This window comes from Rutilus rutilus (assembly GCF_951802725.1).
Source record: "Rutilus rutilus genome assembly, chromosome: 5".
Lineage (NCBI taxonomy): Eukaryota > Metazoa > Chordata > Actinopteri > Cypriniformes > Leuciscidae > Rutilus > Rutilus rutilus.
In genome coordinates, this window is record NC_140213.1 from 3,130,976 (window position 1) to 3,158,938 (window position 27,963).

Sequence of the window (27,963 nt, forward strand, 5' to 3'; positions counted from 1 at the left end):
GCCTATATGTAAATAAATAGGCCTATACATTACTTTCATTAGCCAGCAAAACAAGGTGATGTGGTTGTTGTGATAAAACTAATAAAGATTAGCAGTCACAGCAGCAATCTTCCTCCCCTCCGCCATGTTTAAAGTTTGTGTCCCTCCCATCTCGGGAACTTGGGTATCAAAATGATTCCCGGGCTTCCCAGTGGTAAATGCGACTTGGGAGGGCGTTCATGTCCAATTCTTAACCACGAAATTCCTATTTATGATAATTCCGAAAGCACGTGAAGGCAGCATTAGACCCGCAAACAATGACAGCAGAACAGAAAACAAATCACAATTTTTTTTTTTTTTTTTATCTCAAACACGGTATGTTTAATTGCATAAAAAAGACTTGATTTCTCGTCCCTCAGCCCTCCCGAAAACATTAAAGCATTATGCAGTGCTCTCGATTCACCACTAGAGTGCTCAGTTTCACATTAAACCTGAATGCATGGAAGAGGTGATAGAGCTCCCAACACTGTGACTCTCGTTTCTCTTCTCAGGAAACATTACAGTCGTAACCTGAGGCTTTTTTTTAAATTACCAAACAATAAAAATGTTTTATACAGCGGAAACAGATGACCTAAGAAATCAGAAATTTGGGGCAGAACTACCAGTTTGCTTCAACCAAGAGGTCAAGTTGTTGTTTTTTAGGTCAAGATGAGTAGCACCTGCAGATGTTATAACTGCATGTAAATGCACCTGAAACCATCAACGAATGTGTGTGTGTGTGTGTGTGTGTGTGTGTGTGTGTGTGTGTGTGTGTGTGTGTGTGTGTGTGTGTGTGTGTGTGTGTGTGTGTGTGTGTGTGTTTGTGTGTATGTATATTTATATACAGTATGTATATTTGGGGAACATTTAGAAATAGCTCACATTTCCTTTTAAAACATAGGCCTAACATGTAGGCTATATTCAAAGAAATAAAATAAACTTTAACTGAGATCAAATAAAATATAATAAGGCTTAAACTTACAATTTTCAACCTAGTTGCCAGTGCCAACATTTCTCATTTCTAATTAACTTTTCATTAACTAAAAAAATTATAATACCATATATAGATATTTAAACACATCTAAATTATTAAAACTTTACCTAAAATTAAAATGGAAAATATACAAATAAAAAAGTAATTCAAAATATTAATAAAAACTATTCTAAAATAACACCACTTTTTTTAAGCTGGGTGCCCTCCGATCAAACATAGCCTATATACAATATTTTAATTGCAATATTTGAATTAAGTACAATACAAGTTGTACATTTCCTGTGCAAATCCCTATACATTTCTAGCTCAGCTTTTATATGCACTTTCTAAGTACACACAACATGCAGTTCATAACAAAACCAGCAGATGGCGCAAGAACACTGTTGGTATGTCCTATGCTTTTCTCCACACACACACACACACACACTCACACAAACACACACACTCACACACTCACACGAACTTTTGTTATACTTCCTGTTTCTTGTCCCGTGTACCAACTTTGTAGTCCATTGTAGTTTTCCCTGTTGATTATCCCTGATTGTTCCCAGGTGTGTCTTGTTAGCCTCTGTGTGTATTAGCTTTTGTGTTTTCCATGTTCACAGTCGTTGAGTGTTTGTGGACGGTTGGTGTTCCTGATCCCTGAGTTTAATCCAGTTCTGGTCTTGTTTCTCCGTTTAATAAACAAACCCCTCTGCTTTGATCCGTTTCTTCTCTTCTATCTCTTCTGCTCCTGCCTGGATTACACTGATATCTGTTACAGTCAATTGAACAAACCAATACAATCCATGCTGTGATCGGGGGTTAATTGTCTCAAATTATTCCTGTGCACAAGGAAATCAATTAGCCAGTGACTGTACAGATCTCCTCATGATACCGATCATTATAAATCAACACACTTCTGAGGTCACACACACACAGTGCTGTTTTCATCTCATGACTTCTTTCACTTCACTTTCCCGTGTCTTATCTCATCATGTCAGTCAAAATGTAATTGCACCGACCCTGAAAGACTGCCTCTGAACAGTAGCGCTGCGAGGCGTAATTGCAGTTAGCTCAATTTCAGGATGTTTTAGTTTGTTTGGAGAGCCTGAGGTAAAGAAAGCACAGCTTGCTTGGCTAGCGTTAACTGACAGCCATTTTCTATGGCCTACATGCTTTCTCGGAGGGAGATGGACACACACACACACACACACACACTAGAAACTCAGTCCTCAGGGTCGACGCACTCTGACATGTTTCCTCACTTTGAGACGCTTGCTCTCCATTCACATTTTTCACAGCGTGACATCAGAGAGCTCATTCATTATAGCTCACATTCAATCAGCCTGAGCGCTTTAAAGTGAAGAATGATCAGCTTTGAAATCACAGTTAATGTGAAAACACCGTGTGCCGGAGAGTTTGGGAGCAGGTTAGCGTTAGCATTTCCAACAGACGAGAAGAAAATTCATGATTTGGTACTAAATCATATTAAAATCTTAATTATAACACAAAAAGTCAAAATTAAGACATGCTAAAATGAAATTATGAGATGAAACGTCATTGACATGAAGTCAGAATTGACTGTCATAGTTTTGAGTTTTTATCTCATAGCTTGTCATAAAAAGTCAAAATAATGACATATAACTCATAATTAGAAAAAAAAAATCTTCGAGTTTGACTATAATTTTGAAAAAAAATTATGTCAGTTTTGATTTTTTTTTTATCTCGTAATTATTATATAATGTCACAAAACTTTTTTAATCTCATAACTATGACTTAGTCTTTCAAAATGTTAACATGTCATAATTATAAAAGTTTCACCTCATAATTATGATTTTTCTGATGTGACGGAAATGGGCTCCCGTAACAACTAAATGATTCAGGCTCGATGAATAATGACTGACTTTAACTTTCTGAATTGTACATGCAAGCTTCATTCATCTGATTATGTCATATCGGTCTTCCGTTTTTAGTGTCCCGTTGAAAACCACTTAGTCATTTTCAGTCCTACAAGATTAAAAATTGATCGTATAAGGTACGTTAAAGTATTTCACTTTTTATGAACTTGTACAGAGCTTATGTATAGGTATGTATTAGTATGTATACATGATATATCATATCATGAAGAGAAAGTCATGTACTCCATGGGTCGATGAAAAAAGTCAGTATGATACAAATGTCTTGATATCATGATGCAGAAAAATGTCTTATTAACAGAATACATTCTTGAAAATAAATTTACTTTAGGGTTAATCTTTTTTATTTATTAGAGCAATTGTTTCACTGCTTATTAACATTTGAAAAACTGCAACCAACATGCAAAAACATGCAGAAAAAATAAAATTGTAAAAAGGTTTTAGGTAAAAGGTAAAAGGTTTTCTAAGTCAAGGTCAATAAATCTCTTAAAACATTCGATCATTTGGCCTTTAAGACAAGGTTAGTTCAGGTTGTACATTATTAAAAGTAAAAAAAAAAAACATAATTTTTAGTTTTTTTAATTACCTCGAAAAAACTATTTTGAACTTGATTAAGATGTGTACACTCAAGGTGAAAGGAAAATATTACTTTTTACATGATGTTTGCAAAGACAACATTCACTATAAAACTTTACATTACACTGAAAGCCAAACGCAAACTTTACAGGTGTCATACTGTACATGGTTATGAGCCTGCTACTGTACGCTCTGGGCAAAAGATGCTCGCATTGGGTTTGCCTTTTCGATGCCTTGCATTTCAGCCTGTGAATATTTCATCAGCCTCTTTTCTAAAAATAAAAGGCGGCGAAAAAAAGAAAAAAGAAATTGATGGAATTGGGCATGACTCCGCCTCCTCCTCATGAGTCGCTGCCGTTCTCTTATTCAGACATATGTTATGACTCTGTCTTCTCTGTGTCAGCTTTATCTATCCTTCTCTCCATTCCTCCCACATTCTCCCTCGCTACATACTTAGGTTTCTGACTCACATGTCTTGGACAGGCTGCTTTTGATGCGGAAAAAGTCTCCCTGGAGGCAGTTGCTAAGCAACTGGCTACTGTTGGATTATGGGTTAAGTCAGAAGCAAAGAAAAACAGAGATGATGTGCATGTGTGTGAATGTGTGTGAGGCTGAGTCAGGCCACCACAACATGTCTCTATCATCGCGTATCCCCAAACACACTCCGGAACGGAAGCTACAAATCTCCCCTGTTCTCTTGTTTGATGACAATGTGTAAATAATATTGACCTTTGAAATGTCTCACCGTGACATACATGAAAGTTTTTAAGGCAAAGGACAAAAAATCACCTGAAGGATCTCAGTATTGTCACCACAAACTTAATGTGTATTCATATAGATATGAGTTCATACAGGCATTACAAGTGAAATTATACAGTTACAGTGCTTTATAGGAAAAATATAGGAATATTTTTGGAAATGTAATATATGAATGTAACGGTTACATGAACATATATGAAATATCAATATGTAATATATTTTACATAAAGTAAAGTACATATATGAAACCTATAAGAAATTGGAACAATTCCATGTTTTCACATACACATTTCCTATATGTTTATGTATGTGTGACCCATATTTTGTGTCATATATGAAATATCCTAAAACATAAATGCACATATATGTACATATTTTACATTTCCGTATGGGTATTTCGCTCTGAAATCACATTCAAGTGTCATATATTTCTCTGTTCTGTGTGCATGAGTGATTTTGCAGCCACTGATGAATGAATGAACTCAGTCTGTTACTGTCTTTCGCTCTGGGAGCTTCCATGTGGACCGAGGGATGAGGAGGAGGAGGAGAGAGGGAGGATACAGAGAGAGCAACACAGAGGAGACCAGGAGCGCGGGAGGAGGGAAAGTAACTGATGGAGAGAAAGCAAGAGAGAGAGAGAGAGAGAGAGAGAGATGGAGTGAGCGGCTCTGAGAAACACTGAGAGCTCGGGAGGGAGGGAAGATGCCAGACAAAAATATGAAAAATACCTGAACGCAATTAAAAACGGGACTGAAAAGATTGTGAAACCAAGTGAGTCTGAAACAGGAGACGGATTTTTAAACTTCTTCCGGACGTTGATTGTGGATACTGTGATTCCCTTGGACGTTTTGTCAGATGGGATTTCAATATTTAAAGCCGGAGAAAAATGGTGCTCTCTCCTCCCAACGTCCTTTCTGCTCTCTTCTGAAACATGGCTTTTTGCCCTCTGACCTTTGAACTTGTCCTTTCCATCTGTTCTTCATTTTACTTGATTTACTTTCCAGTTGAAAGAGGACAGGTCTTCCATTCTCGGACCAGGGCATCCAGTTAGCCGTTGCGATACAGAGGACATCTCTGTAACTCTTTGAGACTCATTTATCTGAGAGATTTTGACAGCTCAATTTGGAATAGGAAGTTGCATTGTGTTGTCTTGGATGTGGACAATCAAGACAAGCTGGACAACACTTCCATCGCAAACATGACGGACGCCGTCGCCAGACGAGGACAGTCAAACTCACTTGCAGTGAAAGATTAATGAACCTAGGCATGCTTCTTGTTCTCTCTCTCTTCGCAGCAGAAATAACACCACCGTCAACCAGATTCCTCTCTCAGCACAAGCAAGAAAGCTTGTCGTAACTGGATCTTTGAGCTTCTGGAAACAATCTGAGCTTGAGTCTGAACACTGAGGGACTATTTAAGAACCAGAGGGAGGGATAGTGTGTGACAGAACTGGACCAGGCAGGAGAAAGGACCAGGACCAGGACCAGGACCAGGACCAGGACCAGGACCAGGACCAGGACCAGCACCAGGACCAGGACCAGGACCAGGATCAGGGCCGAGTGGGGTTTCCACAAGTTCTTTCCTTCCTGCAGGCATGGATGCAACACCGGAATAAAAAACAGGACGGGAAGTTTCTGCTTTCCCACTGGTACAATGTGTGGTGAGTATTGAGTTAAAAAAGAGATTTCAGGATTTTAAAGGGGAATGTTTGTGCAAGAATGAAAATAATATCATATCATTCCAAACTGTTCCAACTTAAAGTCCCCCTGTAGTCAATATTATATCACTTAAAACTCATCTTTGATCACCAAAATTACATATTTAAAAGTTTTTTTTTTCCTTGACAAAATATTATTCATGCCTTAAAATAGCTTGAATGTAACTCGACACCCTCGCCTCATTTAGTATGCGTGGTTCTATGAATATGCAAATGAGCCCCGCCTCCACTCACTCACTCAGCTCAGAGATCCACTGGTTGACGATCACACGTTGATCTGATTGGTTACAAGGTAGTTTGTGACGTCAGAAACACCAGCGATTTCAACCCGTGTTTTTGAGACTGTCTTTGGTTCACTGCAGGTTTAAGGAGAAAATACTCAGCAATGGTGTCGACTTATGAATTTACACATGATGTGTCTTAAAGCATCTTAAGCCCCTTTCACACAGAGATTCCGGAAAATACACGGATAAAGTGACCTGGGATTTGACCCGGGTTCGTTTGATTTTGGTTCATTCACACTGCCAGTGATTTTCCGGAATCAGAGAGTGCGTTCACACACAACCCGTAAAAATCTACTCGCGTCATCACTACGACACGGCATTATTACGGCTTTTGTTCACACAGCGCGCGTTCCGGGACTGAACACGGCAATGTTACTAGGTCCCCAACCCGGCATCGATGCCGGCATCAATCCCGGGTTGTGTTTGTGTTCACACAGAAGGCGTTCTGGCAATTTGCCGGCAAACACCATATATACATATAAACAACATTAAAAGCTGGATTCTCACCACAGGGGGACTTTAAACAAAATATTATTTTAAATATCTTCTTTTGTGTTCTATGTAAGAACAAAATAGTACAGGTTTGAACCGAGAAAGAGTAAATGACAGAATTTGTATTTTTGCATTAAAGGGATACTTCACTTCTGGAAAGATGAATGTGTATTTAAACTGGGTCATTTATGTAGTAGAAATGTGAAATTATTTTTGAATTTGGAGCTTTCTAGACTGAGAAAAGCCCATTTTTTTTATTTTTAGCTTATGTGGATGAAAGACAACAACTCCCAGAATGCACTTACTTCGCTGCCCTACGAGGCCACTCCCAAGCCACGCCTACCGGTTACAGAGGGCAGCTACTAGTTGACTCGAAACTGAAAAGATGCCGTTTTATCGTGAGTCTCTGTGACGAGTCTGCCCGGGTTTTCGAGATCGCCCAAAATGGATTTGGCTTTTGCGTTCTACAGTCACCATTCATCATGTTTACTGTGGCGAGCAGGACGAGGCTGAGGGCCATGTTTAGCGTTCATGTAAACACTACATTCAGATTCACCAATCGGAATGAATTCAGTTAGACTGAAACAAAAGCTGTGCATGTAAACAATGAATGGCGACTGCAGAAAGCAAAAGCTGAATCCCGGACATTTTGGACGATCTCGACGGTCGGACAAGTCCGGGAAAAAGAGGATGTATGGTAACCCCTACTACTCAGCTTTCTCCACAGAACAAGAGCCTGTTGGCTTACCTTCCAAAAAAAGATGGCTGACACTATTTGTACATTCTGTGAGTGAGATCCCACCCTGTATGGGCTGGTTGAAAACATGCGGGACAGCTCCTCCTACTGGCTGTAGTCTCTCGCCTCTGGCCAAAAAATCCTCAGATGACGCAAAATGACGATTTTTGCGTCATCGGAGGATTTTTTTCAGACAAAAAATACATAAATCTCTCGTCTCAGGGGGATATGAGGGAGGGAAGCACGGTAATTCGAAAATACTACAGGTTTTCTACTGATACAAAGCTTAATGCTAAATGCTGAAGTATCCCTTTAACTATCCCTTTAATTAATAATATGAATTTCTTGAGGTCGTGGGGTCAGGGATTGTGCATGGGTCACTGAGCTTCAGTGATTGATTTAGTGCTGTGAGAAATACAAAAGATTGTTTTGATCATTAAAGGGGTCATGAACTGGCTTTAAAAAAAAAAATTATATTGTTGTCTGAGGTCTACTTATGACGTTCGCTTGGTTTTTACATTCAAAAACATCAAAATGAATAATTAATAGGCTATTTTCTACCCTGGTTTTGAGCCTAGCTCCTGAAACGCTCGGTTTTTATGGGCGTGCCGTATTGAAGACTTGGAAGTAAACGCCCACTGCTATGATTGGATAACAGTTTTGCATATTATAATGAGTTTCATGTAATGCTTGAATCGGTGGGCGGGGCTAAACAGGCAGTGTTGAAGTAGGCCTTGATCTTCTTCTGCGGAGGCGGGGTTTGATACCCTTTGACCTCATAGATCCCCTGTGCCTGGTGTCAATAAAAGCTTTTATTGGACTAACAAGGAAGTTTTCAGTTCTGAAACTTACAGGATATTCTTATAGTATGATGACCTCTAATATGTCAAAAGCTCAAGTAAAATTTTATGTCTCAGTTCATCACCCCTTTAAATCCACAGAATGAGAACTGTATTATAGGATGTAGTTTTTTTTTTTTTTTTTAATGACATGTTGTACTGTTTCTTGCTTTACTTCTGAATGTGCTTGCAATCATGGACATGTTTTTTTTTTTTTTTTTTTTTTTTGTCTACACTTCATATTTGTGGCTCCAGGATAGAAGTTCATAGAAAAATGAAAATTCTGTCATTAATTACTCACCCTCATGTCATTTAATCCCGTAAGACTTTCATTCATCTTCAGAACACAAATGAAGATCTTTCTGATGAAATCTGAGAGCTTTCTGTCCCTCCATTGACAGTCTACGCAACTACCACTTTCAAGCCCCAGAAAGGTAGTAAAGACATCATTAAAGTAATCCTTAAAGTGAGAAAAGACATCATTAAAGACATCATTAAAGTAATCCATGTGACTCCAGTGGCTTTACCTCTATATTATGAAGCGACGCGAATTCTTTGGTTGTGCAAAAGCAAAATAATTGACCACTTTATTTAGAAAATATTAATCTCAGACGCATGTTCACGCAACGTCTGCTCCCGCATCAACGTCTGCTCCCGCATCAACATGCATGCGTCATGAACGCTTGTCGTAAATACCATGTTTTGCACAAACTAAGCACTCACGTTGCTTCATAAAATTGAGATTAACCACTGAATTCAAATGGATTACTTTAATGATGTCTTTACTTTCTGGGGCTTGAAAGTGGTAGTTGCGTAAACGGTCAGTGAAGAGACAGAAAGCTCTCAGATTTCACTAAAAAGATCTTCATTTGTGTTCTGAAGATGAACGAATGTCTTTGGGTTTTGGAATGACACGAGGGTGAAGTAATTAATGACAGAATAAAATTTTTTGGGTGAATTAATCCTTTACACTGGTTCATTATTTGAATGATTCCATAATGATTTTTTTGCATTTTATGCAAAACTGTGATGTGGATTTCCCTGAAAATCCAGAGTTCTCGCGAGAGCACAAGTTGAATTTGCTCAGCGAGTTTACTCTGGCGTCGAGTAATTATGCTCATTAAATATGCCCCTCAATCTGAGCTGCACCAATCACATCGGGTTATCTGATATAGGCGGGCCAGAGGTGAGATAAACAGATGACGACAGCGCTGTGACGTCGAAGTCATTAGTAAACACTGCAAGATGGCTATGGATGAACACCAGTTGTTTGAAATGGCTTTGGCCGCTACAATGAACGAGTTAGACTTGGCTTTTTATCTAAAAGAGGAACAGAAGACGGCGCTCGAATCGCTCCTTTGCAGGAAGGGCGTTTTTGCTGTTTTGCCGACCGGATACGGCAAGAGTCTAATCTACCAGTTAGCTCCGCTGGTAGCTAAGCATATGGGGTTTATTGTTGTGATTGGTCGTAGTGTTATCCAATTGCGTGCAGTGGGATTTTCAAACGCATGCTTGGTGCCGCCCCTCGAGCTGGCCGATTTTCATTAGTCAACGCCAGACCATTAATCTTTCAGATTTAGGTCTGGATTTCCAGGCTAGATGTGGATTGTGAAGGATGTTGAATGATCATAACTATTAAATTGTCGGTTCTATTAGACGTAGGATGACCCAAATATCAGGTCTGTAAAACTAGCCTAAACCTGTATCCAGGTTTTTCCTGCATAGAGAATTATGACGCCTCCGTCAAATTTTGTGCTGCCTCCGGCTCTCGGACAGACAGTCACATGCTCAGAAACACTTTTTCCACCGTGACGGTTCTGTTGCGGGTTCCCGGCCTGTGTCCATTCTCAAGCCGTAGGGTAGAGTGGGGGAAAACGCCCCCCTGGGGTAAAACGCCCCCACCTGTTTTTCCCAAAATAACCACTAAAAGTAGTCAAGATAAATTTTTACTGTTGCTATGCACTACGTTGATAACGGGGATATACAAATCTCTATGGAGAAGCTGACACCAGCAACATATTTGAAGAGAAGAGGATTACAGGGTAAATGCTATAATTTTCAGATATTAGTAAATAAGTGTTTAAGAGAATATTGTTCTGCAGGATATCACAGTGATGTATGATAGATGAATAGTGAAGTCTGTAGTTTGAGATCATATATTATTTATAAGGAATAGAATTATATTTTACACAGCTTGTGGGGTAAAACGCTCCCTACGCTGAGGGGTAAAACGCCCCCTACGCTGAGGGGTAAAACGCCCCCTACGCTGAGGGGTAAAACGCCCCCTACGCTGAGGGGTAAAACGCCCCCCAGGGGGCATAGTTTCTCTCTATCATAATTACTATAACAAAATATTTCTGTCTATCAAATCCTTTGATTTACACTTAATGCAGTATAACTAGGTGGTAAAATAAAAATATTTGAACAAAACATGAAAAAATTACCTCAAGTGAACATTAACTAGCTAGCTTGCTAGCAAAGTTAGCTTGCTGATGGAAGGTAGTTAAATTTGGCTGTTTTGGACATTGCTGAAATAAATATTAATATATATACATGTTGATATATTACTTGCCTTTTACTTTTGAGATTAAAAACTATTGTTTGTTAATTTTGCTGTTGATCTATGAAGTAAACTGGTTGGTAAGAAAGGGGGCATTTTACCCCACCCTGGGGGGCGTTTTACCCCACCGCTGGGGCAAAACGCCCCCTTTGTACAAAAATATTTTCAGTCAAAATACTAATTAATTATGAAGGCTGAGCAATTTTAATATTTGGTGAATAACTCCTGCCATAGTCACTCAAAACCGGGATGGCAATTCTAGTCACATTTATGTTTTGTTTCACTGTAATGTCACATTTTCCTTAAGGGGGGCGTTTTCCCCCACTCTACCCTATAGTTTGCCGATAGTGCTGCGCGGATCGCGGATAATCTGCGGGTCGGGCGGGTCAAGTAATAAAAACATAACATTCCAATTAATCGAGGGTGCATGACAGATACAATATTATAATGTGTTGATTTTAATAAAGACACGGAACTCTCATCACGGTAAAACGCAATGAACGAGCGTCACTCTTTTACTTTCGTTTTCAACGTAACTCTTCAGGGAAAACCAATCAAGGAAAACATATCAGGGCTCGACATTAACACTTGTCCGGGACAGGGTTTTTTTGTTTTGTTTTTGTTTTTTGTTTTTTTGAAGGACCAAGTGAAAGAGAATTTTAAATATTTCAATTAATAATCTCATTTAATACAGTTGTATTTTTTCAATGTAAATGATTTAATTTGATTGGTAACAGACTAGTGTCTTATTATTCTAATTGAATGTATTGATCAAATTTAAGAATTTGAAATGAAAGATGGAGCCCTTTATAAAGGTAAAAATATTATTCTGATAAGAGTGTTTTCCAACAGTGATTTAATGAAACATTGACAATTTAAGTTTGGAGGGAGCAAAGTCTCTGTTTAGGCTATTAAGGAAATGTAATTCTGCCAAAAGAAGTGACTCAAAGTGCACCAGATTAATGAATTTATCTTTAAAATGTTAAAAAATTTCTTTCAAAAAATACTGTGGGAAACACAGTATATAGGCTTTATGATGGTATACGAAAAATGCAAGTTCAATTATCTTATTATTAAAATACATGATCAGGATTTGACCACCTCCGCCTAGTTTTGAACCAGGAAAAACCCTGTGTATCTAACACAGATTTTACTGTCCATGGACAGATTTATGACATCTTTATGAGAGTCTCTGATCATTGAGTCTCCGCTCTCCTCGAGTGATTGTGTGAAGTTATTGACGCCTGTAAATATTAGAATTATAATTAGAAAACCTGCCTTTTTCCCTTGTAACATGCAAACATGTGGATCTCAACACAGTTTGTCTTCTCAAAGTCTCTTTTTAAAACTATCCACTCCCGTTCAGAAATCCACAATGATACAGACACTGTTACTGCTATAAAACATAAATACATTTTTGAACTTCATTACACTGTGTAAATAGGTTTCATAATTGATCAGTAATTTTTTACTTTATTTCCTGGTCCATGAACAAAAATCTTCAACCTATAGGTTTAAGATCCGTTCCGGATCCATGTTGTTTGGCAGAATATGGGAAGTTGTGTGTGGAGAGATTAATGAAATGGTGATGCTCCAAAGCAGCGTCTTCCAAAATCTGCTGAGAAATATAATAACACAATTGACAAGTTGGTCTTGTTGTATATCTAAAGAGTAATGATCAGATGATATTTTTCTACAAGACAATGCCCAAACTGCAAAGACAACCAAGAAGTTGCTTGAGAACAATGCTTTGGCCTTGGTCTGAGTCCAGATTTGAACCCTATAATGAATATTTGGTCTCACATTAAACTCAAACGAACATTTTTCAACTAGTCATGAACTGTTTGAAGCCATCAATATTGAGTGAAACAACTGACTCTTCTTCCAGTACAAAGCTGTCCAAATATATGAGGTGTTTTTAATATGCTTTAAGACAAACCATGTGTAAATTCATAAGTCGACACCATTTCTGAGTATTTTCTTCTTAAAACTGCAGTGAACCAAAGACTCTCAAAAACACGGGTTGAAATCGCTGGTGTTTCTGACGTCACAAACTACCTTAACCAATCAGATCAACGTGTGATCGTCAACCAGTGGATCTCTGAGCTGAGTGAGTGAGTGGAGGCGGGGCTCATTTGCATATTCATAGGATTCCGTATACTAAATGAAACAAGGGTGTTAAGTGGAAATTTAAGCTATTTTAAGGCATGAAGAACATTTTTCAAGGAAAAAACGCTTAAATATGTCATTTTGGTGATCAGATGAAGGGATACAAATTGTTGACTACAGGGAGACTTTAAGTTTACACACTCTTAAACATTGAGAGAAAAGGCATTTCTATTCCATAGTAAGTTACTTTATCTACAGTATTTGTGCAATTCTTGCCAATTTCTTGACCAGTGATTTGTGATTAAAATGGCCATTAAAAGACCACTTAATATTTCGCCATTTTTGGACCATTTTTCTTTCTCCAAAGACTGTACATGTCGTTGAGCTCTTTTTTGTCATGATTCATGACTCGTGTTTCACATCGCGAGTGCAATACTGTACCAAGTGAGCAACCCAGCAAGTTTACATGTCAGAAAAGTCAAACATATGGAGCTGCTTATGTGATGAAAACATCGAAATGTAAAAGCTTACAAACCATGCACTACGGTAAATGTGTTTTGGAGCAAAAATCTTGAGGCACTTTTTTCCAATGTTTATAAAGTTATGGTTAGTTACTGGTACATTTTTTGTAAAGAGAGAAAGAAAAAACTGAACATCTATACAGTTGTTTTAATCTTTTATCAAACATAACCTCTGAATATTATGACAGAAACCAAAGTAAATTCATCAAAAGACAACTAAACGACAGCTTACTTGAACATGTTTCTTCCCTACTAAAGGTTACAGTCTAAACGTAAACCACATTAACCCAAAACCACAGGAATACTGTATGCGAATGAGCACAGTTAATAATCACTCTAGACTTCATCTTTAACAGAAACCCCATAAAACTGAAGAACCACAACGTTAGAAAAAGGCCAATAAATTTAAAATAGTAAAAAGATAGTAAATAAATGCACCACACAAGGAAGAATGAAATGCCAGGTCTTAAATGCATGGTTGCAAAAAGGCAAATTGGTTCAGAAAGATGATTGAATATGATCATAAAATCTAATAGGGCTGTAGTCAAGACCACCTTTGTCGAGTCCAAGACAAGTCCAAGACCGGGACTAGTCGAGTCCAAGTCAAGACCGAGTCCAAAAAGGTTCGAGTCCGAGTCAAGACCGAGTCCAAAAAGGTTCGAGTCCGAGTCAAGACCGAGTCCAGGACAGGAAAAAAAAAGTCTGCTAAAAAATAAAGCCTATAGAAATTAAATCATTATGTAATAATTAAATAATGAATGATTTGAATTGTATTTAAAATAATTGACTAATTCAAAAAAAAAAAAAAAAAAAAAAATGATTATAGCCTATAAGCCTAAAGGAGCACACACATTCGTTTCGACTGTATGATCAGCCTGTCAATACACGCAATGTCAACCAGTTAAACTGCATGAGGGTCGAGCCAACACACACACACACACTAGAGATGCGGATAAACCGCGGATCGGACGAATGACGAGACGAAAAATAATATTTTAATTAAATCCGGGTGGGTGGCGGTTGGTAAGAAAAAGAAGGTAAGAAAAAAGTCGGAAAACTTTGCCCATTAATTAGATCATCTAGATGTGCAAGGCAAGCAGGCAAGTTTTCGGTTTGTTATGGACAATTAAAAATGTGAATATTCACGTTGCACTAGCGGTGGACTTTAGGCGAGTTTATTTAAACATTTATTTTTTAAAGAGCCGTTTGCGAGTCAAAACAGCCGGCTCTTTTCAGTGAGCTGAGTCAAACGAGCCGGCTCACGAAAAAGAGCCGAAATGCCCATCGCTAGTTATTAGGTGGCCACTGGCCAGTGTTTCACTTTCCCTCCAATAATATTTTGTTTTAATATCGCGGCGACGTATGTGTGCTTACTAGGAACATTATAAAGACACCTGGACTCGGTCGAGACCTAAAGCCATATTTGGCAAGACCAGTGGCCGAGACCGAGACAAGTCCGAGTCCGAATTACAGCGAGTCCGAGACAAGTCCGAGACCATAGAAAAACGGTCTCGAGTCCGGACTCGAGTCCAAGACCGGACTCGAGTACTACAGCCCTAAAATCTAACATCTGAATATTCATATGCAAGCTATACTAACATTATAAGTTGCCCTCAGGAAAACAAGGACATTCATTTGTAGAAAGAGTAAATACAAATGCTCAAGTCTGTATTTACTGTACCATAGCAATGTGAATCATCGTGTGTGTCTGTGTGTGTGTGTGTGTGTGTGTGTGTGTGTGCATGTGTCTGTGTGTGTGTGCGTTGGCGTCTGTGTGTGTGTGTGTGTGTGTGTGCGTGTGTCTGTGTGTGTGTGCGTGCGTGTGTGTGTCTGTGAGTGTGAGTGTGTGTGTGTGAGTGTGATACAGGAAAAGAGAGAGAGATGTGTTTGTGAAGCATGTGAGAGAGTGCTCTGCAACTTATGGACACATTAGTGAAGTGTTCATGACACTCACATTAACACATGCTTTCGACTAATACAACAGGCCCTTCTCTGGCTGAGAGTGAGAAAAGGTTTAAACAGCAAGGCCTCGTGTCAATCAGACTGTGTTTTCTACAGGGACTCTCATTGTGAAATTCTCTCACTTTCTTCAAGCCTGAAGGTCTTCAGCATGGACTCGGTTCAGTGACCCAGAGTAATCTCATTATTTCCTGTTACGCAATCACCCGAAACTCAGCGTTCGTCATTCCAATGCAGTGGGTGGATTTCAGATCGCATCCATGTCTGTCTCTCCAAGTGCTGCCATCTCTTTTCTTTCTTTTCTCCATCATTACTTTCATTGTCTTCCACTTCCAAATCTCCTTTCTTCCCCCCCCCCACACAATTAATCCAATTACCTAGAAACACTGCAAAAAACATTTCCTAGAAGCACTTATACAGAACATTTCTCATTCTCAAACAGCTTGCACGCATGCTCTGGTCTGTCCCATGACTGCTAAATGTAAATAGTCACTAATAGTTTAATCTGACTTTAATATTTATATGTGCAGAAAAAGTTCTCATGCCAAAGTTCAGACGTTGGGTGATAAGAACTGAAACTCAAAAATAGTTTAGATAACTAGTCCTGTGTGAATAGGCATGCATATATACTTTTTGTGTGTGTGTGTGTGTGTGTTTGCATGCATTTTTTTTCTATAGCCTACCATTTTTGTTCCATTAAAGCAATATTTTATACAATAGTTGGTGCATTTATGTTAGCCTGACTACGTCAGACTTCTTACTTCCGCTCAATTTCATTTCGCTTCTGTACTCGTAATCATAGATATCATATATAAACGCTAGATGTCTTATGGCGCAGTCACTTCCGGCATCACCGTTCGGCCATCTTGTCTCAGTGCTCTGTGCATTAAGGTGAATGATCAACATGCACACAAATCCTCATATCTCGCTGAAATATTGACGGATTTACAAACGGTTTGGTTTCTTACAAACGTTATTAACGTGGCTATAATTCCGAATGCTTGAACATGTATGTTATAATTTTTCATATGTATGCAGTGTATGAATGTAGTCTCATAACTACATCTCTGACGTTTATAACAAACCAAACCGTTTGAAAATCGGTAGAAAATTGAGAAAGTTATGGTTATTTTAAAGTATTTGCACCATTAAACAGTGAGCGAGCGCACTGTGGCAAGATGGCCGCCACGTGCGGACGTCGACCTCCATTGGCCAGCAGCGCGCACGAGACATCTAGCCTTTATATATGATATCTATGCTCGTAATAGCTTTCCGTTTTCCTCCGGCCTGAAAACAGCCGGCCAATCAACGAACAGAGGGCGGGCTGAGAGCCGTGACGTAGACGCTGATTGTACCGTGGATGCGTAGATTTACTTCACATAATCTGCAAAAGTCGTTCACAGCCATGTTCACTCCGGTATTTCGCTCGATGGTTTTGTTTTCGCATCATACATGTGTTTACAGTGGAAGTTAGATGCGGCTGAGCATGCGCATAACACACGCCATAACCAAACGTTATGTGATTGGCTTACGGGAACCAATGATTTTAAACTTCAGACAAGCGCGAGAAAGAAAACGCTTTTCAATTATGCCATGCCAGACTCTGTCTACGAAGCAAAGCGAAGTAGCAGAGTTTGGTATTACCAGGCTACATTTATGTTACCAATTGAATGAAATGAGTGTAATGGTTGCACAATGGTTGATTGACATCAACTGAGGAGTAGTCCGTCCTTTCGCTGTTTTTTGGGAATTTAAACCTCAAATCCAATGAAATCACAGTAATTTCTGACTACCTCCAAATCGCTGAAGGTTTTCAAACCTTCCTGTTATATAACTTTATCATGTTACTTTCCCACCGCCCTCTACTGCAGAGAGAACATACAAAGGGCATTATGCAGAAGAAAATGTGGAAGATGTGTAATTATGCAATATGCAGATACGAAGAGACCACACAAGAGCAGATATGAGGAACAGCATAAAAACAATGTATTCATAATTTTGATGCTACTTTTTTTGCATTATTTTTTGTGCATATCTGAATGAAAGCTTTTTTCCACCAAGGAACAAAATAAATAAAAATGGAAATTCTTACTTTTTTTCTCACAATTGTCATATCACAATTTTGACTTAAAAAAAAAAAATCAGAATTGCAAGGTTATATCTCGCAGTTTGGACTGTATCTCTGCAACAGTGAATTTATATATTGCAAATCTGACTTTATTTCTTGCTATTCCAAGTTTTTAACTGGCAATTCTCACTTTTTTCTTGAGTTTCTCGAGTTTGTATCTTGTATCTTGCATCTTGCAGATTTTTAGATTTAAAAATATCTGAATTGTGAGAACTTTTATTTTATTTTATTCCATGGCAGAAATAAGCTTCCATAGACGAGCTCTGAATGGATAAATATGTAGTAAAATGGGGTAAACTGATGATTGATGGATTTCAGTCCAGGTGGTTCAAAAGTTTCAATGACTTTCTGCGAAGGTGCTACTGAATCATGATGAGAGGAAAGTGAACTTGTTGAGGTGAGCCCAACCTGGTTTTGAGACAGAGGTGTTTGGGGATATCTAGACCTGGAATGTCCCAGACTCGTCTCTAAATGATGGTCGGAGGGAGCAGACCGGCACAGTCACATTGAAGGCAGACAGAACTGGGCTAGACGGTCCATTAGGGACGAGGCTTTGCTATTTTAGGTCTTTCAGCTTAAGACGTATCCATGTCAGACTCGTGGTGTTGTTGTTGGGACTTATGTAGGGAAACAAACATAAAACCAAATGACTAACATTTGTAATGCAAATATTGAGCGTGCAGTCTTTTATCTGAAGAGTTTGACTGGGAATTTCTCATTCTGTGACCTTCTCTTCATGCTAAGCTCTTTTTGGACTGAAATGAAGTCTGGGCACCGACACTAACCCGGGCTTACGTACGGCACTAAATTAATGAGAATAAGGGCACACGTCCAGTGAAGCTCAAGTCTATTAATTACTTTGATTGATTTATGTGCCAATTAGTGCCTTTGGAAGCTTGGCACCGCTTCAGACGTCCTGATTATTAGTGACATGGAGTTGTGTGATGCTCTCCGCTCACAATACATATAGACGTTTCTATCGTCATTAAGGGGCCGTGGATAATTCAGGATGTGTGAGGAAGTAATTGTCCAGTTTTACTTCCTGAAAAGTGTTCTATATCGCCTGAGGACACTTGATTCATGCTTCAGAAGAACGATGAGGAAATCTGAATCAGACTAGATTTGATAGGTTTAAGTGGATCTTCATTACCATTTCCCACCATCTCTCTGGTCTTTAGAATTAAACATGTTTTATTTTGCCTGCTGTGGCTTCCGTAACTTTGCATGTGAAAAGAATAACCGTGTTTACTGACTGGCCGCTTTGCTGTTGGCTCTAATGCAATCTTTGAAGAACAGCCTGGTGTATTGTGACAGGCGCACAACACAATCTGCTCAGAAATGTGCTGAAGATCAAACATGGTTAAAAATAAACCTCAGCCACTACCGATTCTTCCGAATGAGTCACTTCTGAGTTTTGTCAAATGTCTTTTTGGACGGGTAGAAAGCTTGGAGTGACAGTGAGTTAGATATAAAAAAGTGGAAACATGTTTAAATATTAACCGTTAGATGGACGGTACTGGATTCAGGAGTTTTGAATGCATTTCTATTTTAAAGGTTCTTACCTGTTGTTTGTCATGTATTATGTAATACACTTTAAGGAAAAAGCCACCTTTAAGGGGTAACAGCTTATGTGGGGCAGAACTCTCCAATGCTGCACCTTAGTTACAGTACTTTCTAAGGCGACTTAAAATTATGGCAGAAATAGTGGCGGGAATATTATATTACCTAATATGGGGGGTTAGTGTTAAAGGGGTGATGAAGTGAGAAATAACATTTTCCTTGAGCTTTTGACATATTAGAGGTCATCATACTATAAGAATATCCTGTAGTTTCAGAACTGAAAACTTCCTTGTTAGTCCAATAAAAGCTTTTATTCACACCAGGCACAGCGAACGACAGGTTTTTCAAAGTGGGGATCTATGAGGTCAAAGGGTTTGCAACCGAGTGTGAAGCGGCTGGGATGAGAATCAGCGCCTCCAAATCCGAGGCCGTGGTTCTCAGTCGGAAAAGGGTGGCTTGCCCACTTCAGGTTGTGGGAGAGTTCCTGCCTCAAGTGGAGGAGTTCAAGTATCTTGAGGTAGAAGGAGGGAAGGATAGAACGGGAGATCGACAGAGGGTCGACTGAGCTGCAAGGCGAAGCTCTCGATTTACCGATCAATCTACGTTCCTACTCTCACCTATGGTCATGAGCTGTGGGTCATGACCGAAAGGACAAGATCCCGGATACAGGCGGCCGAAATGAGCTTTCTCCGCAGGGTGGCTGGGCGATCCCTTAGAGATGAGGAGCTCGGTCACTCGGGAGGAGCTCAGAGTAGAGCCGCTGCTCCTCCACATTGTCAGCTTAGGTGGCTTGGGCATCTTTTCCGGATGTCTCCTGGACACCTTCCCGGGAAGATGTTCCGGGCATGTCCCACCGGGAGGAGACCCCGGGGAAGACCTAGGACACGCTGGAGGGACTATGTCTCCCAGCTGGCCTGGGAACGCCTCGGTATTCCTCTGGGAGAGCTGGAGGAAGTGTCTGGGGAGAGGGAAGTCTGGGCATCCCTGCTTAGACTGCTGCCCCCGCGACCCGGCCCCGGATAAGCGGAAGAAGATGGATTGATGGATGGTATCAAACCCCGCCTCCGCAGAAGAAGATCAACGCCTACTTCAACACTGCCTGTTTAGCCCCGCCCACCGATTCAAGCATTACATGAAACTCATTATAATATGCAAAACTGTTATCCAATCATAGCAGTGGGCGTTTACTTACAAGTCTTCAATACGGCACGCCCATAAAAACCGAGCGTTTCAGGAGCTAGGCTCAAAACCAGGGTAGAAAATAGCCTATTACTTATTCATTTTGATGTTTTAAAATCTAAAAACCAAGCGAACGTCATCAGTTGACCACAGAAAACAATATAAAAAATGAAAAAAGCCAGTTCATAGATTATTACACACACACAGGTCAAGGTGTCAATCAGCATCCTCTCATCTGCAAATGAGAAACAACAAATGCATCTGCAAAAATAATACATGTGAATGATTTATTACATTCATTATTTTTATTAAACTTTATTATTAAGTGCCAAATTCGAGCAACAATATTGATAGATGGTCAGATTGTAGTGGACGCAAAAGTTTGTTGTTGACTAGGCATGTGACGTAATCAAACATTTTCAGTCAATATCAATATTTTGCGGTTAAAAACAAGAGATGCATTTCTTTTACCTGGAGTGCTGTGTTTTTAGAACAACTTGTCGTGCAAAAGATGCCCTTACGAAAATGAACCATAGTAAAAGTGTAGTAACCATGTTTTGTTTGGTTTTGTGGATTGATTACCATTTGTATAACCACAGTTTTACAAAAAAATACCATGTTTAAACTATGGTTAGTTTAGCAAAAACATGGTTAATTTGTGGTTAACATGCTTTATTAACCATGTTTTTTTTGGTTTGGTTTTATTTGTAGTGAAACCATGGTGTGAGCACAATGGTCAAACACATCCAGTGTGTGTTTACATTGCAAAAGCAATGGAAAAACGTGTTCTGTGTGGACAATTGTTTTGTGCATGACACCCATCTGCTCCTTTACTGAAAACTTTTCAAAAGTTCAAACAAAGAAAAGACTAGCATACCGTTTCCATCTTGTTAAACATGATTCATATGTCAGTGTACACATTAATGCTGGGAAGTGGGTTCTCATTACAGGTATGTGTCATGTTCATGTCTTAGATTGGGTCTAAATTTAACCACATTAAACATACACACAGGCTCTTTGCGATCCCTTATAATATTAATATTGCAGAGTGGGCTCTTGTAATGTGGGCATGTCTGAAAGGTTATCACTATTGCATGCTTTGTGGACTGAGCTGAATGTGTACCACTGGACTTCTGTATTCAATATTCATTCTGAATTCAAACAGAGCTCTGGCCTGGTTTCTCACCCTCTCCGGACGGCAATTTTGTTTTGTATTCCTTTCACAATCTCTCACAGTTTTGTCTGATATGTTTTAGCTATGGCTAGACCATTCTGGCTGATGATGCCTTTTCAATGTTCAATAAGATGTTGGAGTAGTGCTATTACTATTAGGACAATCAATCCATACACAGATTAAATCTGTTTGATTCAGTGTAGACAATAACACACACAGTCAGTTTAGTGATGATGTTCTGAATTTGACTTTTCACTGACTGGAATCAAAAAGTGTTTAACTAGAAAAAGACAGAAAGTTTGTCAAGAAAGTTTTGAAGATACACTCACAGGATAGATAGATAGATAGATAGATAGATAGATAGATAGATAGATAGATAGATAGATAGATAGATAGATAGATAGATAGATAGATAGATAGATAGATAGATAGATAGATAGATAGATAGATAGATTTGCGCTATGTCTGTTCAAAATAAATGAAAATTGGGGATTTGATGCTTTTTCCCTGTTGTAACAGAAACTCTTCATCCTGGCTTCAAGCACTAGTGCTGCTTTTGTCTCTTTCCAGTGTTATATTAATTTTAGAAGCTGTTTAGTACAATGGATAGAACAAGATGGTTGACTCATTGAGCTCATCCGAAGATGCTGATTTTTCTGACAGTGGTTTTAGGCTGTTGGGCTTGCACAGTGTGAGTCAACCCGACCCAGCTTTCATTCGCCTAATCGTCCACCCCCACCTTTTCTCATGCTTTCTTTTTTATTCTCTGCTTTTTTTAAATTCTGACTCAACGCAGCACTGGAGTTCCTCCAGTTTCAAGAGCCATACGTGCTGTTGGACTGTGAACATGTCCCTCAACCGGGTATTGTACCGTACATGTAGAGCTACGAGGACTATAAAAGAATATCTCTGTTGCGGTTGGTCACATTTTAGGTCGTTTTTGCTAAAGCAAACTACTACTATTATTGCTGAGGGATTCAAACCATAAAGCCACATTCGGACGGGATTAACTTTACAAGGGTAGATGGAGTAATGCAATTTTACCACAGGACGTCTGTAATATTAATGGCCGATTTGCACGGGATAAGATATCTCAGTAAAACTAGCAGAAGTGGGAGAGTAACTCCATTTGCGCATCGCCGTCACTCCTGATATCATGTGTGTATTACGCTGCTTCCTGATATCACGTGCGCAAACACATATGAACTATATGTATAGAAAACAGTTATGTCCGGTTGAACGATGTATTAATTAACTTGAGATTGGATTGTGTTGGTAATAGGCACTTACCTAACGCTAAAAGATGTTTCGTGCCTCTAACAAGTGCTGTCGATCTTCTTTCTGATCTGAATGGTGTGTGGAAAACACTCGAGTTCTGCCAGAGACTCGTCCCAGAGTCTCGAACGCAACTCAATGCTTTTTCAAGCGTCTCCATACTTGGAAAAATCGCTTTTAAACATGAAATGACAAAATATTTACGTACATATTTACAGCGGGTCTGTTCGCATGGGATTAGTATTGCCTGAGGTCATTTTTCCAGACCTTTTTCTAGAAGGTAAAAGTCGCGTAATCTTTACTGACATTGTCCGTAATGATCACTGAGATGCACATTCGGACGGGACTAAAATCACAGAGAAGCTCTGGTAATTATTACTTTTAGTCAATTATTACCCACCTCTCCATGTTAAACTAGTCCCGTCCAAATAGGGCTTAAGTATTAAACTTGTTATGAATATGAACTTCAAATCGTGCAGCAAGTGTGCTATTTCTTTTCTATTTCTAAGTGGTTATGTGAACTATTTACACCTGACCGATTATACAAATCAGACGATTTGTTGTTTGCAGTCTGATCTGTTTCTTTCCCCATCTTCACTGTGTTTCTCTTTCGTTGTTTCTTTCACTCCCCCTCATTTCTAGAAGCCATTTGACTGTTGCGCAGGGCTGTTGAATATCCCTCTGAGTCTGGCAAGGCGTTCAGACCATGTGCAAGTGCCTCTCTGACTGGGCCTAGAGCAAGGAGGTGCCGCTTGTATTTCCCCCTAATTGGGTTGGAAATAATCGTGTTTCACCGCTGAATGGCTAAGCCACAGCAGAGTGGAGAGGGTGACAGCCTTGTCTCACAGGCTCTCATGGGTCCTTATGCTACTGCAACAGCTGCTTGGCTCAGTGCTGTTGACCTCCAGCCATCTTCTGTGAGGAAAAGAAAAAGTAGAAAACAGTTAACAAACACCTGAGGAGATCCGTCTTTACCGGGCACGTTTTCTGGAAGCCCTCAAAGCGTGTGCATCTGCTCAGTTCCTGTCCAACTGATTAGCCGTTCAATGACAAGGTGGCAAAACTGGCCGCTCATGATTAGACTGAACATACATGATAAAACATTCACTTTGACACGTGGATCACATCAGATTAGAGGGGAGAAGTAAATTCCTGAAACAAGACAGAAACTACAAACCAGAGATTTCTATTTTCAGAACGTTGTGTATGGCTAAATGTGAAATGCTTCATATGATTTAAAGATTTGCTATTTCTCAACTCATGCACCAAACGTGAGGACTCATGTTTGCATGAATATTTCTGTGTGTATATTTGTTAAACATTACTGAATCAACCTAAATATGTTAGGTTACACCAACAAAACTAAATAGCTCTTTAACGTTACAATTTCAGGTAATTTTGACAGTGTTAAAGTGAATGCATTTACTCGTTCACGCGACCGCCATTAAAAAGGTGTTGCGAGAGATCCAGCGAGAAGTATTCGAGTTCTCTGAGATACACCACAAATGTCTCGTGATTTAAACTGGTTTAAAGCCAAATGAAACAGCGATGACATTCTCAACAATACTGACGCAGAAAACAGGAGAAAAATTGTGCCACAACAATCCAGTAAGAAGGTTTTTTAAATCCACAAATCACCAGAAATTACCATGGATTTACTGTAGTAACACTAACTGTGAGCACAGTATTGGGGCGGAAATGTGAGATTATATTATTACGTAGTCATGTATTAAATGCATTAAAGTAGTAATGGAATACAATTACAGTATTTGTGTGCATTTGTATTTACTAAAAGTGTTTAGGGTACTGTTTATCATAACAAATACCATAGAATCCATACTGTGGTAATGAGGTGTCATGCATGGTTTTACTTAGTGTTTATTATGCTCTACTACAAATATATGATACTACAAAAGAGCAAATGGTGTTACTGTTTTTGTTAATGTAAATAAATGTACATCCGCATCCCAGCTCAAGCTACTGCTACTGTCAACTCAAGCTAATGTGCATTTCTAAGAGACAAAACATGTAGTATTGTTTTTTGCCACCATCTGTAGATCTTGGTGGCACCGGTGCCACCGCTCTCACATGTTAGTCTAGGGCCCTGCGTTAGATATTCGAGTAAGTTGAAACCCAACACTTACATTTTAAAGTGTAATCCAGTCATCACTGGCGCACAATGAATCTTGGGATAAGCTAGGCTGCGAAACGATCCACTAGTCAGAATCACTTCAGAATCTCAGCGGAAGTAGTCATTCATCCGGGTACTTTTGGCCTACGCTTTTAGTACTGTGAATTCGGACATACTTCTTTTGTCACACACTGTTTTTCGCCTACTATATAGTAGGGAAGTATGCGATTTCGGATGCAGATTCTGGTGAAATATCAGCAGTCTTAGAAAGCATCTCGTCCAGCCTGATCATCAGGTTTATATTCTGTTATTTGGACCCTTATTTTGACATTCTGTTCTGTTTCCTTTAGTTCTCGTTTCCTCGCTTTAGTTTTGGTTTCATTGGTTACTGATTATGTCCTCGTTTGTTTCTATAATTATGTATTAGTTTCACACATGTATAGTTTACTTGTCTTTGTTCTACCCTTGTTTATAAAGCCCTGTGTTTCAGTTGTTCTTGGTCAGTTCTCGTTTATGCATTGTGTGGTTTGCGTTATTCTCCTGTGTGTTTGGATTATTAATAAAGCCTGTTTTTGTTTTTGAATCTTCTTCGTCTTCGTGCCCTCTGAGCACATCGTAACACTTGAAATGCAGATAATATCGCATATCGTGATATTGAGCCACTCAAAATGACCACAAGGGAAATTCCTTTAATGCTCTACCAACCACCCAGAACTCGCTTGCAACTACACAGCAACATGTTGACAACTCATTATTTTCAAATGTGCAGCAACAACCTGTGAATTACTAATTTGCAATGTGAGTTACAAGACTATAGCAAACTGGCCTCAGTTTTTCTTAAAGTCCCCCTCAATAATTGTATCCCTTAAAACTCATCTTTGATCATTAAAATGACATATTTAAGTGTTTTTTTCCTAGAAAAAAATTTCTTCATGCCTTAAAATAGCTTGAATGTAACTCTACACCCTTGCTTCATTTAGTATGCGCGATTCTATGAATATGCAAATGAGCCCTGTCTCCACTCACTCACTCAGCTCAGAGATCCACTCGTTGACGATCACACGTTGATCTGGGCTGGGTTTCCCGATAACGTTGTCTCTAAGGATGTTGATGATGTTTCCTTTAAGTGTCAAACATTGAAGTTGCAATCGTTTTCTTCTCCGTTGGATGAAGAAGATATGATGAACTTGCATGGTTAGTTCGACTCTGTTCTGGTTGGAGTGCAGATTGTGGCCTGCTGGCCCTGGGCCGGAGAGGACACGCAGAGCAAATGGTGGGAGTTGCGATGGACTTCTTCTGCATTGAAATAAGACATTGTGCCAAACTCCTGAGGTTGTCCTTGATTCTGTTGTGGTTGAGAGAGTCCTCTCTCTCCTGGATGAGCACATGGCTGTTGTGAGTCGAGGCCCTGGGGCCTGCTGAGGCCACGCTGGACAGCACGGCACCCTGAACGTACCGAGAAGGCCAAGAGTTGATCGTTGCCCATTCAGTGATGGCAAGGTTGCAGTTTTCTTCTGAGTTGGATTGAAGAAAATACAGTCTGACTCCTTTGGGAGAGTGAAAGGATAGCAGGCGGTGGTCACAGCCTGCCGGGGCCTTTGGGCCGGGGGTCCCCACAGACATCAACCCGAAGAAGCAGCAGTAGAGAGCCAGAAGAAGAGAGAGAGAGTCACTGTGAATTTGTCTCTAATAAAGCCTGAGAAAGGCCCCACCTCTCCGGGTTTGCTTGACCAATGAGAAGGGTGGAATTTCCATGTGGGAAAATTCCTCTGTGGTTGATTTATGAATCTTTGTTCTAAGCGTGCTCATTTGCATGTGCAGCTGGATTGGTTTATAGAGACCAAACATGGTATAGGTGAGGTTACATTGACCGTTGGTTCTATCATAAAATACACAGTATCAAAAAAACTGTAGAATTAAAAACACTACACAAGACAGTAAATCATTCACACAATTTTCTGGGATGCATGTTCATTTATAGATCAGATTAATGCAGCAAAGTCTGTTTTAAACCCATTGTCTCTGTCTTGACCATGTGACCACATTTTTAACAGCCATAAAACCAACTTATCTGATCGTGGTCATGGTAACTAAGACCTTCTTGCCCTTGTTGGGGGGATGGGACCACAGATCCCAGAGTGAGTTTTAAATATTATTTGTTAAACTATAACGAATACTTGTGTCTGATTTGTCTCAGTCGTTACAGCAGTTTTAAAGAGAAAATACTCAGCAATGGTGTCGACTTATGAATTTACACATGGTTTGTGTTAAAGCATATTAAAAACACCACATAAACATATAAACAACATTAAAAGCTTGATTTTTACCACAGGGGGACTGTAAAAATGTGGGAAAATGTAAAAATCTTCATAGCTGAATCCAAAATCGCCCCCTATGCCCTCAAATGGGGTATTATCTGAGGGGACAGCCATTTGTAGTGAAGTCCAAAACCATTGTGGACATTATTGAGTGCACTCATTCAATCCCATATTGCACTGCAATAACGAGTGAACAGCCGATTCGCTCACTTGTTTTCATTCACTCCTTCAAGTGAACTGTAGGGAATAGTGATTGAGGGTTTAGTGGGCGATTTCGGATTCAGCCATTGTATTTGTAATATGTCTTCCACATCTCGTCTTTAATCACGTCTCTCTGTGTCTCTGCAGCAGGCGTAGCGCCCCCTGGAGGTGGGGATCAGTGATATCAAACATGCTCCACCATGGCCATCATCACAGGTGTCGAGCCATCGCGGAGGAGCCAGAGAACGATAGAGAGGAGAGGATTCTGGCAATCCTGGGGATTATCGGCACCGTGCTCAACCTGCTGGTAGTCATCTTCGTCTACATCTACACCACCTTTTAAGATCTCAAGCTGCAGGATGCCCTCATTCGACGGAACGGCAATAAAGCGAAGAAGAACAGAGGCAGGAAAAGACTGGCATCATTTTTCTTCACCAAAAACCATCAAGCAGTGCCTGACCTATTCAATCAATCTCGAACATCCAAGCATTAAGTTCAAAGATACACTGAGACCTTTTAGTTTCAGTTAGTGTGA

General features: G+C 39.6%; 1 protein-coding gene across 1 annotated transcript; it reads left to right on the forward strand.

Annotated features, from left to right (window-relative positions):
* Positions 1 to 4,721: 4,721 nt before the first annotated feature.
* LOC311290829 (uncharacterized protein) lies at positions 4,722 to 27,899 on the forward strand (the record flags this gene model as incomplete). The annotated part of the gene is made up of 3 exons (XM_084409542.1): positions 4,722 to 4,851; positions 5,665 to 5,905; positions 27,576 to 27,899. 3 exons carry the CDS (start codon positions 4,722 to 4,724, stop codon positions 27,769 to 27,771), a joined length of 567 nt encoding a protein of 188 aa, XP_084265668.1. The 3' UTR covers positions 27,772 to 27,899.
* Positions 27,900 to 27,963: the final 64 nt, after the last annotated feature.